We start from the raw sequence: 12,345 nt of genomic DNA, 5'->3' as shown, positions 1-12,345 counted from the left end.
GTTTTGGCTAAAGCATTAATTAAGCCTGAATCCAAACTCAAGTTTCACAACTTTAAACAGATCTTTATAAACTGCATCTAAACTCAGCAGTTGGAGTGACAAATGGAAAACACGGCTTTGGTGGAGACAGAAACATCGTCCCCGGGTCTGTCACCTCCTTTGGCACTTAGATACAACAGTCCCTGTGATACGAACCCAGGGCATCGACAAATTCCTCTACAAGAAACACGGACAGGCCCCGAATCTGTGTAGGGGCCCACCTAAGAGTCTAGAACAGCTGAGGTCTTGCACCTTTGCACCTCTTTGGTGGACCTTGGTGGTTTCCCAGTCAATCCTATCCTAAAATCCTTAGGACAAAAAAATTAACTAAGGATTCCAGCAGCTCAGTCCCTGGCATTAGGCCGAATTTCGGGTGAGCCTGTATTCACAAACGAGGATTCTTTCCTTTGAACGTTTTTTCTTCTTCAGAAATAGTTCAAAGGATTTTGAGAACACGGAAGCCAAAACCTAGCCTGAAAAACACCACGGACTCACTTAAAAATACTCTATTTTTCTCCTGAGATTTCTACTGTTGCTTTCTGTAGCTCGTCAAGCAACCCCCCTTCAGATTCAGCAAAGTATCTGCAGTTCTCATTCATCACCAGCCTCAGAACTGAAGCTCTCCAGCTGCTCTAGGGCTATGCCCTTAAATGTGATCTTGCTGTGATGTTATACTTGCCTGTTGTTCCGACCTTGGCTATTTTTGACAAAGAGATAAAGATGAAATAGGTTCTTGCTCTTAACGACAGTTTGTACAGAACATCCTTTACAAAGAAACCCATGTTATCCATATGTGTACGTTATTGCCAGACAGCAATATCATAATCTCCCTGCCCCAGGTGACATAGGATGAAGATGATTTGGCATTATTATGCCAGCATCTCTTTAATTACACTTTGGGCAAGTAATATATTTTCTCCCGAAACTAATAGCAAAGCAAACATTTTGAAAACCACTTTATTTTTTCATTACAACCTCTGTGTTTGTTTACTCTGAAACGTCTCAAGCTGGTACACACAATTTCGGAAGGTTCTTGCTTTTAATTCAAGGCTCTTGCTCTGAACTTTATTTTTCCTACCTGTTGCCCCCTGTTTTGTGAATCCCCTTCTAACCAGAAAGATTTCTGTCATCTTCCCCGGAAAGAAAAACCCTCATGAGAATAAAAATGGTCTTCACTAATATCGCCTGATGAGTTTTAGCATTTTGAAAGAAAGACCACCTTATTCCTCACAGACCTGATGAATTCAATGAGATGCTCCTTTAGGTTTCACTGAGGACTTTTTAGCTGTTTCTTCAAAACTGACTCAGCAACTTCCTGAAACACCTGCTTATCTTAAAGCTGATGAAAAGTCCTACTCATGTGTCAAGTTAAGGATACGCTTAATATTGCTGGATTGGGGCCTAACAGCTTGCAAATACAGATGGCTATTATCAAGACCCAGAAGAGGCCAGGGAACCACCAACAGTCAATTATATTCGTACCAGAACTTCAAGCCAGTATATCATACTGTTTGAAGTTAATTGCTTTGAAATAATTGGACAGGTGAGCAGGTAAGTTCACACAGAGCATTTGCAATTTTCCTTTGTATTTAAAAAAACAACAGTGCAGATTGCATGGACAAAACGGGCATGATTTTAATAAAACAAGTTAAAAGGGAAGGGAAAAGGTATGGGGTTTTTTTTAAAGAGTTTTCCTTTTAATTTTTAGCATCATTAAAACCCTGCAAACATTTTATTCAAGAGCTTCTTTAGTTAATACCTCATTACTTCTCCTTTTATTGTTATGGTAATCAAGCCTTAATATATTGCAGCTTTATAGCATGAAATCAAGGCTAGGCCTGCGGGCATCGACAGATGTACAACAGCATGCAGTAAAACACAGGTAGAGAGGCATGCAGAGCTGAATATGGCACAGGGTTCCTTTATAATTGTTTAGCAATTCATCTGAAGTTATTTTAACCTTGACAACAGATGAACTCTAACGTGTACCACGATCAGTCACTGGGAAGCTGCACCGAATGGCAAGTTTTGTGATTGTCATCTTACAGGCCGAGTTTTAGGAAAGCATGAAACAGAGTCTGAGAAAGATGATTAAATTCTTTGGATGACTACAGGCTGTAGCTGTAACTATTCAAAACATTTGACTGAGTATATTCTAGCCAAGGGAGACTAGTAACACTGGGAAACTGCATTTAACACCAAAACCTTGCCTCCCTGTAGGAAATCTGTGCTCAGAATTCACACCCTCTCCTGCCATGGGCAGGCTTTGCGGCGCACCAAAACAGAACAACATTCAGATCCAAGTTCTGGTTTTGAAGTGACATTTGGACCTTGTGCTGGAGCTCTGCTTACGGTTGAATTTCACCCATCAAACCAAATGAAAGTTATACTTAACTTTGAGAACGTTATCATGGTCTCGTCTGCAGGGTGTTGAAATACTATCTCAAAAAGAGTGAGTGTCTCTAGGTCTTTTCCAAGTAAACGACACCAGACGACTCCCAGTGTCAGGTGGGCTCCAATTCTCACCATTGTTTTCAGGAGAGATCATTCAGGAAACAATTACAGCTCCTGTGAGATTTTCTAAATTTAAAGGGCGTGTTTCGGATAGCAATCCCTTTCCCAGGAAAATAATTTTCAAATAGCCAACATTAAAAGCAATATGCCTGTGATTTAATAAAACCACCGGATACTGAGGATCACGTAGGAAGCTCTGGCCCCACGGGGAGTGGGGTGGCACAACAGCTTCAGTTCAGCCAGAGCACAGCCCTACAGGGCCAGCCATTCAGATACATCCAGCAAACTGTATTTGTCATTGCAAACATGTAACCTTCATAGCAGCCACCCAATACTAATGAAGTAATAGGAAGAAAGTTGGCACAGACAATACATTAGTCCAGTAGAAGTGAAAAATGTTTTCCACATTATTACTGGATAAAATAAGATATGACTCAGGACACGGATCATCAATGTATCTGAAAATCCCAGTTAACCTCGGTTTGGCAAAGGATCCCAGCTTCTCTCTTCTCTCTTGGAAATACTCAGAGTAACAACTGCACTGTATTCAGCTGGTATCCATTGATACCTTTTAATTTAAAGAAAATCTCCTAACAATAAAGAGGCCAGGCATCCAAATTGCTCGTGTCAAGCATAAAGGTGAGGAGCTCTCTCAGCTGCAGGGAAGGCTCGCTCCTCTCAGGTCATTCACACTCACAAGCTTTACATCGGACAAAGCTTGTCAGATCGGACCTCAGGACAAGGATGCCTGTTGTCCAGCGTATAACGAATGGAATGAAAGACAATGGGCACTAGAGTCCAGTGGACACACTAATTATATTAATAAAATGAAAGTTTAAACTCTGAAGCTAATCCTGGGCTATCATTTATAAAAGTTAACAGGGCATATTTAATTTAGGAATTGGCTAACACTTCTCTTTCCACCACTGAAACCTCATAAATGAAATATACTGGATTGCTGCCCAGTGCGGAAATAAAAGTTATGAATAATGTTTCTATCTCAATCATTGTCAGGGCTTTAATATTCCTAATTACTTTAAAAAGCTAAATATTCAATATAGGAAAAACCTTCTTTTTCTTTTTATCTTCACTTGCAAGATTAGTGCAATTTAATAAGAGTCACTGGGTAGTTTTAGTCCACGAGACCCATCTGTACTTTGACATCTTATCCTTTCCTCTTCATTATTAAAAAGCATGGAGTGCTCATTACTCTGTGCGTGCGTGTGTGTATAAATGTATACATTTATATGTGTATGTCCATGGTACCCCGGTATTTCTTTTTTCTCATTTTTTTTTAACTTCTCTAAGTGCATATGCACCGTATAAATACTCGCTGGCTGTTAGGTTAAACATATCCATTACTAAAAATAACTAAAGGATAAAATGAGTTGCTGAGATTCTACACAATATTTTACAAAGGTACCATTTCTCTTTTTTAAAATATTGTTACAGATAGATATTCAGTATGTTATGCCGCCTGATTTTTCCCTTGTCTATACGTCAGGTAATCCCAAAAGGTTGCTGCAAACCCCAAACCATGGCCTTTCCTTCTGTGCCTCCTCCCTATCACCTTTTCTTCTGGAACAGAAGAGACATCAGCAAAGCTCCAGGCAAAGCACCAGCACCTTGACAAAAGAAGAGTCTGCCCCATTGCGTTCAGCCTCTGGAGGTTTTCATCCCCAGTCCCACTTAACTCTTCTAATGCCTCCCTTTATACATCCCTTTTCTGCTGTCTTTTAGCCTGGTGATGCTGCCTCTTTTCTAAGATCCCAATCAATTTGGTGAGAAAGGGAGGAAGTAAAAGCAAAATGAAATGTTCATTCAGTAAATGACTCACAGCATCTTTCTTGATGCAGCTTTATTTACTTGCCTGACGCACAAATAGACTTCATTTAACGAGCTTATTTCCGTTCCGTCAATAGCGGTCTGGGCCTGTGTTGCATAACACGGCTGATGGTTGTACGGGCAAGAACCCTCGCTGCTTCGTTCCAGCGTGAACTAATCGCACAGACTTAAACTTATCATTACCAATTAAGACAGTTTGACATATGCGGCTTCTCCAGCTGAAAAAACTGAAAGCCTCAAGTGTGAATCAATTTCTTAGTAAAAAGGTACTGAACTCCCACCTCTACCAGCTCCCGAATTTCTGCGGTACAGATAATTTAGGGTGTGGATTTCAAGTCAGAAGGTGGAATCTGGGCTGCATGAAGAGTCAGTGGCAGAATTCCCACTGGCTTCAACAGGACAAGGATTCTGTCTAGAGAGAGTGCTTTCCAAACAACTCCAAGTACTACACAGAGTATTTAATGAACAATGTGCCATAGTAAAGAGAGTTAAGAGAGAAAGTTAAGAGAGAGAAACTCTCATAGTTAAGAGAAAAAATTCATAATAGAGCTATATTACCTATATTGGTATCCCAATAACAGGACCAAAAGCTTTGAGAGCACTGCATTTAACACTTCTTTGTAAAAACAAGCAAAAAAGGTGAAATTCGTTATCATAGGAAATGGTATTATCACACAGTAATTGTTGCAAAATAACCAACCGACAACCTTCATTTTTCCACTCAAAGCATCCAAGTTCTATGGCCCTTTTTTTAACAGCAGCATATATCTTTATCACATTTTTGTAATCTGTACTCACCACTAGAGCAATCAGTCCCTCCCCATCCCGGTTCACAATGACAAGTGTCAGGAGAGACACATCTTCCGTGCACACACTCCTCTGTGCAGAGCGCTGTTAGGAGGAAACAACGCACAAACACATTAAGCGGTTGGTAAACATACAGCAAACTATGCCTCAGAGAGCAATATTTTGTTTAAAATTTTTAAACAAACCAAACATACAAAAAAGAATTACTTGCAAGATTTAATTAATACTAAGTGACCAAAATAACTAGAGGTCTCCTGACAGCGATAAACCCATTTGTCACTTCAGCTCTTTGTAATGAAAAACTCTAACACCAGAAATTACTTTTGTTTGCAGTGCTGCTTCATAATAACATTTTTACCAAACCGACACTTATTATGTTACAGAATACCGGCTTCTTCTATTGCACTCAAGTTGCTCCTGTTCATAAGATAAAAAGGAGCTCAGTTTTGAAAGTATATTAAGATCCAAAACAGATTTGTAAAAAATAGCTCAAGAAGAACTAATTTTACTGTAGGATGCAGTAGCTTTAAGTGCAGCCTCGTCTTTTCAAGGCCATCAAGTTTTCCATAACTACAGTGTTCTAGATCGTATTTGTCCACTGTTGGATTATTGGAAGTTCTATACCATCAGGGTCCAAACTATGAAAGGCTGATTGGTTTTGATGTCTCACTTAAATATATATAAGTAACTAGAGATACACACGGAAGAATCTCCTTTTCTTCTCCCTGAGTAGGAACAGCTCATGGTTTTAAGACTTTTCTTCTGGGCTGCTTTAGTGTCTGACTTAGTTCCCAGTGTATGCTGGTTTGCCCATCACATACGAAAAAACTTGGACAATACCAAAGAACTATTTTAAAGGCTGAACTTCACTGCTTACTACCTTATTTCCACTTTACCACTCAGGACATTGCCAAAAACTCGGCGTCATTGATTCAAATTGGACGATTCAGTTATAATATATAATTTCCATCTAGACTAAAAGGTATATGTTATTAACGAATACGATGTAGTGTAGATTGCTACATTAAAATATATATACATATATAGAAAAGACATATGCTATATATGATATATAGCATATATAATCTATGTGTTTGTATCCCGTGTTTTCCTATCAGATGGGAAATGTGGGTATTGTGCTTACTTAACCAAGAACTGGCCGAAGCTGGACTACAAAACCTTATTCCAAGACAAAGATTAATTCATTCCTGTCTAAAACAAGGCCAGCAAAGCTGGTTTGGGAAGTAGCTTTTTGTCACTGTACTGAAATCCAAGCTGAACTACCCCATTCATTTTAAGTCTGCCAGCGATTTAAAGTTGTACTGGGCCTGCATGTGAAACACCTTTTCTCCTCCCGGGTATCTCATGGGCCAAACGTTTTCCACCAACGTCTTGTACATTTGCACAATTCCTGTTGTATTTGACATTCTGTTTCGGCACATCTTGAATCTGCAACTCAGGCCAGTGTCAAAGCTGATGGAAACATTTTGCTGTCTATTCCGTGCTTGGGTCACTGGAGACAAAACCCACTAAGCTATTCACAACATATTGAAATCCAACTTCAAATCACAAGGGAACTTTGAATAAATAATCCTATGGGAAAAATCTTCCTGCTTTTTATCCATCAAATCACATGTGACCAGTGATTAGAATGTTGCCTCATTATAATGACTGCAAGATCTTTCCAGATAAGTCATTTCCTTTCTAGGTTCGCTCCATATCAAAAGTGCGATTTATTCTTATTTAATATCTTGTGTTTAGACAGTATTGCAGGGGGCATGAAATATTGATAGCTAATTCTCTAGTCACTAATTGTCCTAATCTTTTGTGCATTTATATTACTTGAGTTAGGGTTTCTGCAGACAGTGAGGCATCCTAGGCTACAGCTGTAAGATGGAATTCAAGACAGGGTATTAGAAAAACAGGATTTTCCAATAAAGAAAAACACACACTCACGCAATCATTTAAAAATGGCTGGTTGCCTATGACAAGAAGTCCACATACAGAACAGCCACAAACTTGTTATTAAAAGTACAGTGTGCTAAAAGACGTACAATATGGTGGGATAGGGATACTTTGAAAATTCTGCCCCGTACACCTTTATCTAAGAAAAGGTTGAATCAAAAGACTAAATATCATTGATGTGTCTCTTAGACATTACTTTTCTAAGAAGTATAGAAATCAATACTGAGGTTTTTCTTTTCCCTGTATGGATGTTTACATTTACAATAATAAATCATTCTCACATGTAAAAAATGCACCTATTTCATCCTTTTAACTAGGTGAGGTTCTCAGGGCATAATCTGTGAGCAAGAAGGTTGATGGCGGACTATTTCTGTGCTCTTCCAAATAACAAAACTCCTGCTCATTACTGGTCTAAATTTAGTTGATTTAGCCCCACACACATATGACGCCTTAACTATGTTATCATAAATGTGAAATAATAATGACTAATTAAGCTAATAAAGTTTACTTCACCCTTGCCTCTGGACTTTTGTAGTAGAGCTCCAGTCCCTTGGGAAGAGCGCTATGGGGGACTGACAAGCACGACTCAAGATGGCATTCCTCATTCTATAAGCGATCACTAATATGCAAAACACAAAAAAAAAGTACTATATAGAACTGCATTTCTGTATTTAAGTGTTTTGAAGTCCTGCATAGCTGAAGACGACAATGTTTAATGAGCAATTAAAGAATCAAGAAAGGTAAAGACACCCCTTGGAACTGTGGGTTCTCTCATCTCTGGTTTATTAACTTGCTCAACAAGCAGCTATGAGCTCACTGGCTTATAGTCATTTAAAGCTGGAAAATTGCGTGGCAGTAATCCCATATGTGGGCGTCAAAGAAACCCCCCTGTTTTAAAAGGGGAAGCCATTTTATTCAAGGAGACAAATAATCAGGTTTCTGCACTGTCTGAACTGAATCAGGCCTATTAAGGTCCATATAAAGGTCGTATTAGGGTACAACTCTAAAGTTTTACCATAGCAAATAAAATTTTGAATTTCCCCTATAAAAGAGAAGTCTTGCCTTGCTCTAATCTTTAGAGTTTAAATTAATTTTTCATTCTATTAACATTCAACATAATAGGATACAATGGTCCCCAAGGCATTCTTCATAATATACTTTGTACAGTGGTTTGCAAATGATCTTACTAGTTAATGGAACTATAAAAATTACTTGCACATAAAGGTCAAGAAAAATAAAGATAAGTATATACTTTCTGACACCGGCCTGTTCAACACTCAGCTAAAGGCCCCTGGAGTAAAGAAAACTTGTACTAATGCAAGGAATATAATTCCTCCCAGTACAATAGCCCAAGCAGCTCAACCTTTGGAATTCCAGACTTTTTATGTCTGCATTTTCCCTTGACCAATTCTCTTGAACAATCCAGCACCTCATTGATCAGTTTATTATTAGCATTCTTGGCATGAGTTTAAAATCAGTTTGTAGTTTGATTCAGCCTGGTAATAAAATGACCTACATCAAAGCCCTGCCAAAATGCCATCTTTGTAGCAATGCATTTAGCATGAGTTATTTGGCCACATTCAAGGTCACACAGCAACTGCTCCTTGCCATGGAATAATGTCAACAAAAGGGTTCTGCAACAATTCATTTGATGCTTATCACTTACTTTATAATTACAAACAGTGCTTTTTATAACATAAACGGACAATCCTCGGGGAAATAGGTCTAAAGATCAAACTCTTTTCACACCTGAAATGACTGCACAGATTTCTCTAACACTAGCACTTATTTTTTAATTGTTGTCCTGAATTTGAATTTAGATATACTAAATGGGTTGTGTGTGTCTCCTGTCTACAGAGGTATGATATTGTTGTTGAGGAGCACACCGCTAAGTGGAGCACGCTGGAGAATTCTTTCATTGCAGAGTTACTTTAAGTGAACGGCACCACAGAGAGTTTATCCCAGAGAAAAGTGGCCACACTCCAGGGATCCAGAGCTTCTCTGTCTTCCTAGGTGCTGCGTTCCTCTGCATGGACCCAAATTAGGACTTTACAGAGTTTCATAGAATCATGGAATCATAAAATGGTTAGAGTTGGAAGGGACCTTAAAGATCATTGAGTTCCAACCCCCCTGCCATGGGCAGGGACACCTCCCACCAGACCCGGTTGCTCAAAGCCCCATCCAACTTGGTTTTGAACACCTCCAGGGATGGGGTATCCACAACTTCTCTGGGCAACCTGGGCCAGTGTCTTGCCACCGGAATGCTGTTTAACCCTGTACAAGCTGTTTTATACTCACTGTTATACCCTGCTCATCACAACATTTTCAACCCATTGACTGCCTGTACTCCATTAAGCAACGTAACTACCACCTGCCCCAACCACCTTCTCAGCCCCGTCCCTAGAGGTGAAAGAGCATTTAGAGAAGAGTTTCATTCTAGGGGAAGAAGCGTGGAGCGATTTAGCTTGGGAAAGTTTTGTTGGCTTGTCCAAACATATAACTTTTGTTATTTAATTCAATTCATAAAAGGCAGAGTCAAAAAAACATGTCTTATGCTTGCGGTCATATTTGCAGCGGTCCTTTGAACCTGGAGGAGTTCACAGCCGCTGAACTCAGCAAGTTCTATCTCCCTCCCGCTTCAGCTGGTGGGACTGTATTGTGCCAGACAAGCAAAATACCTTCAAAACAAAGACCAGTATAATTACCAAGTCTAAAGGAACCCAGCGTAGAAAGTAGAAAATAGGCTTCATGAACTGCGCTCATTCATAGCGGCGCGTGCTGCTGGAGTGTTCTGTGTGAGCTGGAGTTTCCTGGGCTCTGTGGGCTTCCTGCCCAGGGACTGTAGTGCAGCCAGGAGGTGACAGAAAGCATAAATTACTCTAGATACATTATAAGAATGGAAAATATTGCTAAATGAAGATACAGATGCTACTATATGAGAGCACAGAGAAATGAGAAATTCAGGCACGCTGCTAGAACTAGGACAAATAGACCTGAACTGGTCTATTCTGCACGCGTGGCACAAGGACACTGCCCCACGACTGCAAGTTCTTCAGAATATTTTCCTTTTCTCTGCCCTACTCCAGGCAGCCTCTGCAAGTCTTATTTCATTATACACTGATCTCACCCAAACTATGGCAAATTTTGTTTATTTGCTGTGAACCAAAGGTAGACTTGCATTTTATCTATATTTGCTGGTATTTTAACTTCAGGTCATCTAACCATTTTGCCCCATGCTTCATAATTGTTGGACTACACAAGGCAGAAATTTCATGGAAACAGTGATGTTTTCCTTCACTATTTAGTATGTGTTCCTGGTACAATTTGGGCCATTGTAGTGTATTCCTCCAGCCCCTCATGCCACTTTTAAGGGAAAGAATAATTTTGGCAGGTGAAATAGCAGTTATCTCAAAGCCAGTGGTTTCAGATAATGCAGAGAGGTCAAAGAAGATGAAAAGAAGATGAAAAAGATGCTTGTCCCTTATCCATTAGGAATCTATTCACTCAGGGCCACTCTGGTGTTTCCATCCTAATGTACTGGCGTGAATCCAGGTTGTGCTGAGTCCATGATATTAGCTTCATTAGATAAGGCTGTAGTCAGCTTTTGGCCAGGTTCTCTTTGAATGTGTTGAGAAAGGGAAGGTTTGATAGTAGAAGAAAGATGACCACAGCTAATGCATCTAGGTAGGTTTTCCTCATTCTTAGATTATTGCTTATTTGTGGAACGGAAGATTCCTCCTCTAAATCACTGACTTTCCATCAGGAATCATGCTGATTAGGTGGTTTCCTGCATAATTGTTTCAATGAAGTGGGATAATAGTTCTTTGCATTGCTTAATGTCTATTTCTGTGGTCATCACTCAGGATACAGCCATTAATTTATCACCTTGGGTGGCACTTTAATGCAGGGTTTAGCAACTTTTAACAAATGAAGATACGAAGAGATCTCAAAGCCTGCTCAGACTTTGAGGAATTTATTGTTTCAGTGTATGGCAAACCTTATTTTTCATCTCCCTCTTGGTATCCGATAAAAGTACTAAAAAAACCATACAGAAACGAGGAGATCAATGTGAGCAAAGGAAAGAAGAGACTGATGCAGATCATATAACAGCCATGGGTCGCAAGATCAACTCCTTTTCCCATAGGAGTAATTCCACTACATTTTTTGGCCAATTTGGAATTAGAGACTATGCATCTATGCAATCAGAACAGAATCAACGGTCTCTCTTGTTGTCTGGGACACGGGGAGTCTCTGACCACTGCCTCAGTGAGATATTGATCTGTTCAAGATAGCAGCTGGGTTGTGTTATCCCCAGTCCTGACACCCTGCCAACACTTCGGGAGTAGCTGTGCCAGAGACGACTTGTGAATGTCTAAAGTAAAAGCCTTAAGGAGATACTTTTTGAGGATTTTGCCTTCTCCCAGGAGCAGAATGTGACATATGTCAGTGTCATCATTGACAAAGTATCAGTAAATCCCTGTATGAATCTGTTTGGAGGTGAAGATTTGTTAATAAGCATAAAACCTACCATAGTTTCAGCTCAGATTTCTATTGCCAGATAAAAGGCAATTTGGGGTTCTGATGACCAATGAGAGGGTGAAGGCAGGGACTCCCACATTCTTGTCATGGCTGAGTGTTCCACACAGATGACATGGACAAGTCCTGGAATAATTCCAGCCAGACCTCAGTGTTTCAGACTCTCAGGTCCCTCACGGGAGGAATGTTCCCTGTTTACTGATCGCTGGAGGATCTGGCACTGATGAGTATCTAGTTTAGTCCGTGCTGCAATCTCATGCCTGCTCTAGGCTTATTCTAGGGGGTGGTCAGGGAAATAAACTGTGCCGGGGGAAGGTCAAGGCACAGAAGAGGCTGCCACTTCTCCTGTGTGCTCTGAGGAAAGCAAGACTGGTGGAACACTTATTGGGATTGCAGTCTGGCTGGTTCTGAGGAAGAGCTGAGCTGGAGCAGCAGCACATCCCTGAGACAAGAATGGCATCGCATCAGTGACCATAAAACAGTGCCAGCGACAGTAATAGAGGAGAAGGTTAGAGCCCTGCAAGAGGAGAGATCGATGGGAGTCACACATTTAGCAGATTCTTTGTGCCATTTTGATGCCCCATTGGCTTCAACTGCTCTAGTAGAGAGAGGGAAGGGGAGATAGTACTTACCATTTAA

At 40.2% G+C, this 12,345-nt stretch overlaps 1 protein-coding gene across 2 annotated transcripts in view; it reads right to left on the bottom strand.

Moving 5' to 3' along the window:
* Positions 1-12,345, bottom strand: part of MEGF11 (multiple EGF like domains 11) — a 212,456-nt gene that overhangs the window by 182,766 nt on the left and 17,345 nt on the right. For both annotated transcript variants that reach the window (XM_074155366.1, XM_074155367.1), the window contains exon 4: positions 5,197-5,289. In XM_074155366.1, the coding sequence (XP_074011467.1) occupies positions 5,197-5,289 (93 nt within the window). The remainder of the gene's footprint in view (positions 1-5,196; positions 5,290-12,345) is intronic.

This window comes from Numenius arquata, chromosome 11 (assembly GCF_964106895.1).
Source record: "Numenius arquata chromosome 11, bNumArq3.hap1.1, whole genome shotgun sequence".
Lineage (NCBI taxonomy): Eukaryota > Metazoa > Chordata > Aves > Charadriiformes > Scolopacidae > Numenius > Numenius arquata.
This window is presented reverse-complemented; position numbering and strand designations above follow the sequence as displayed.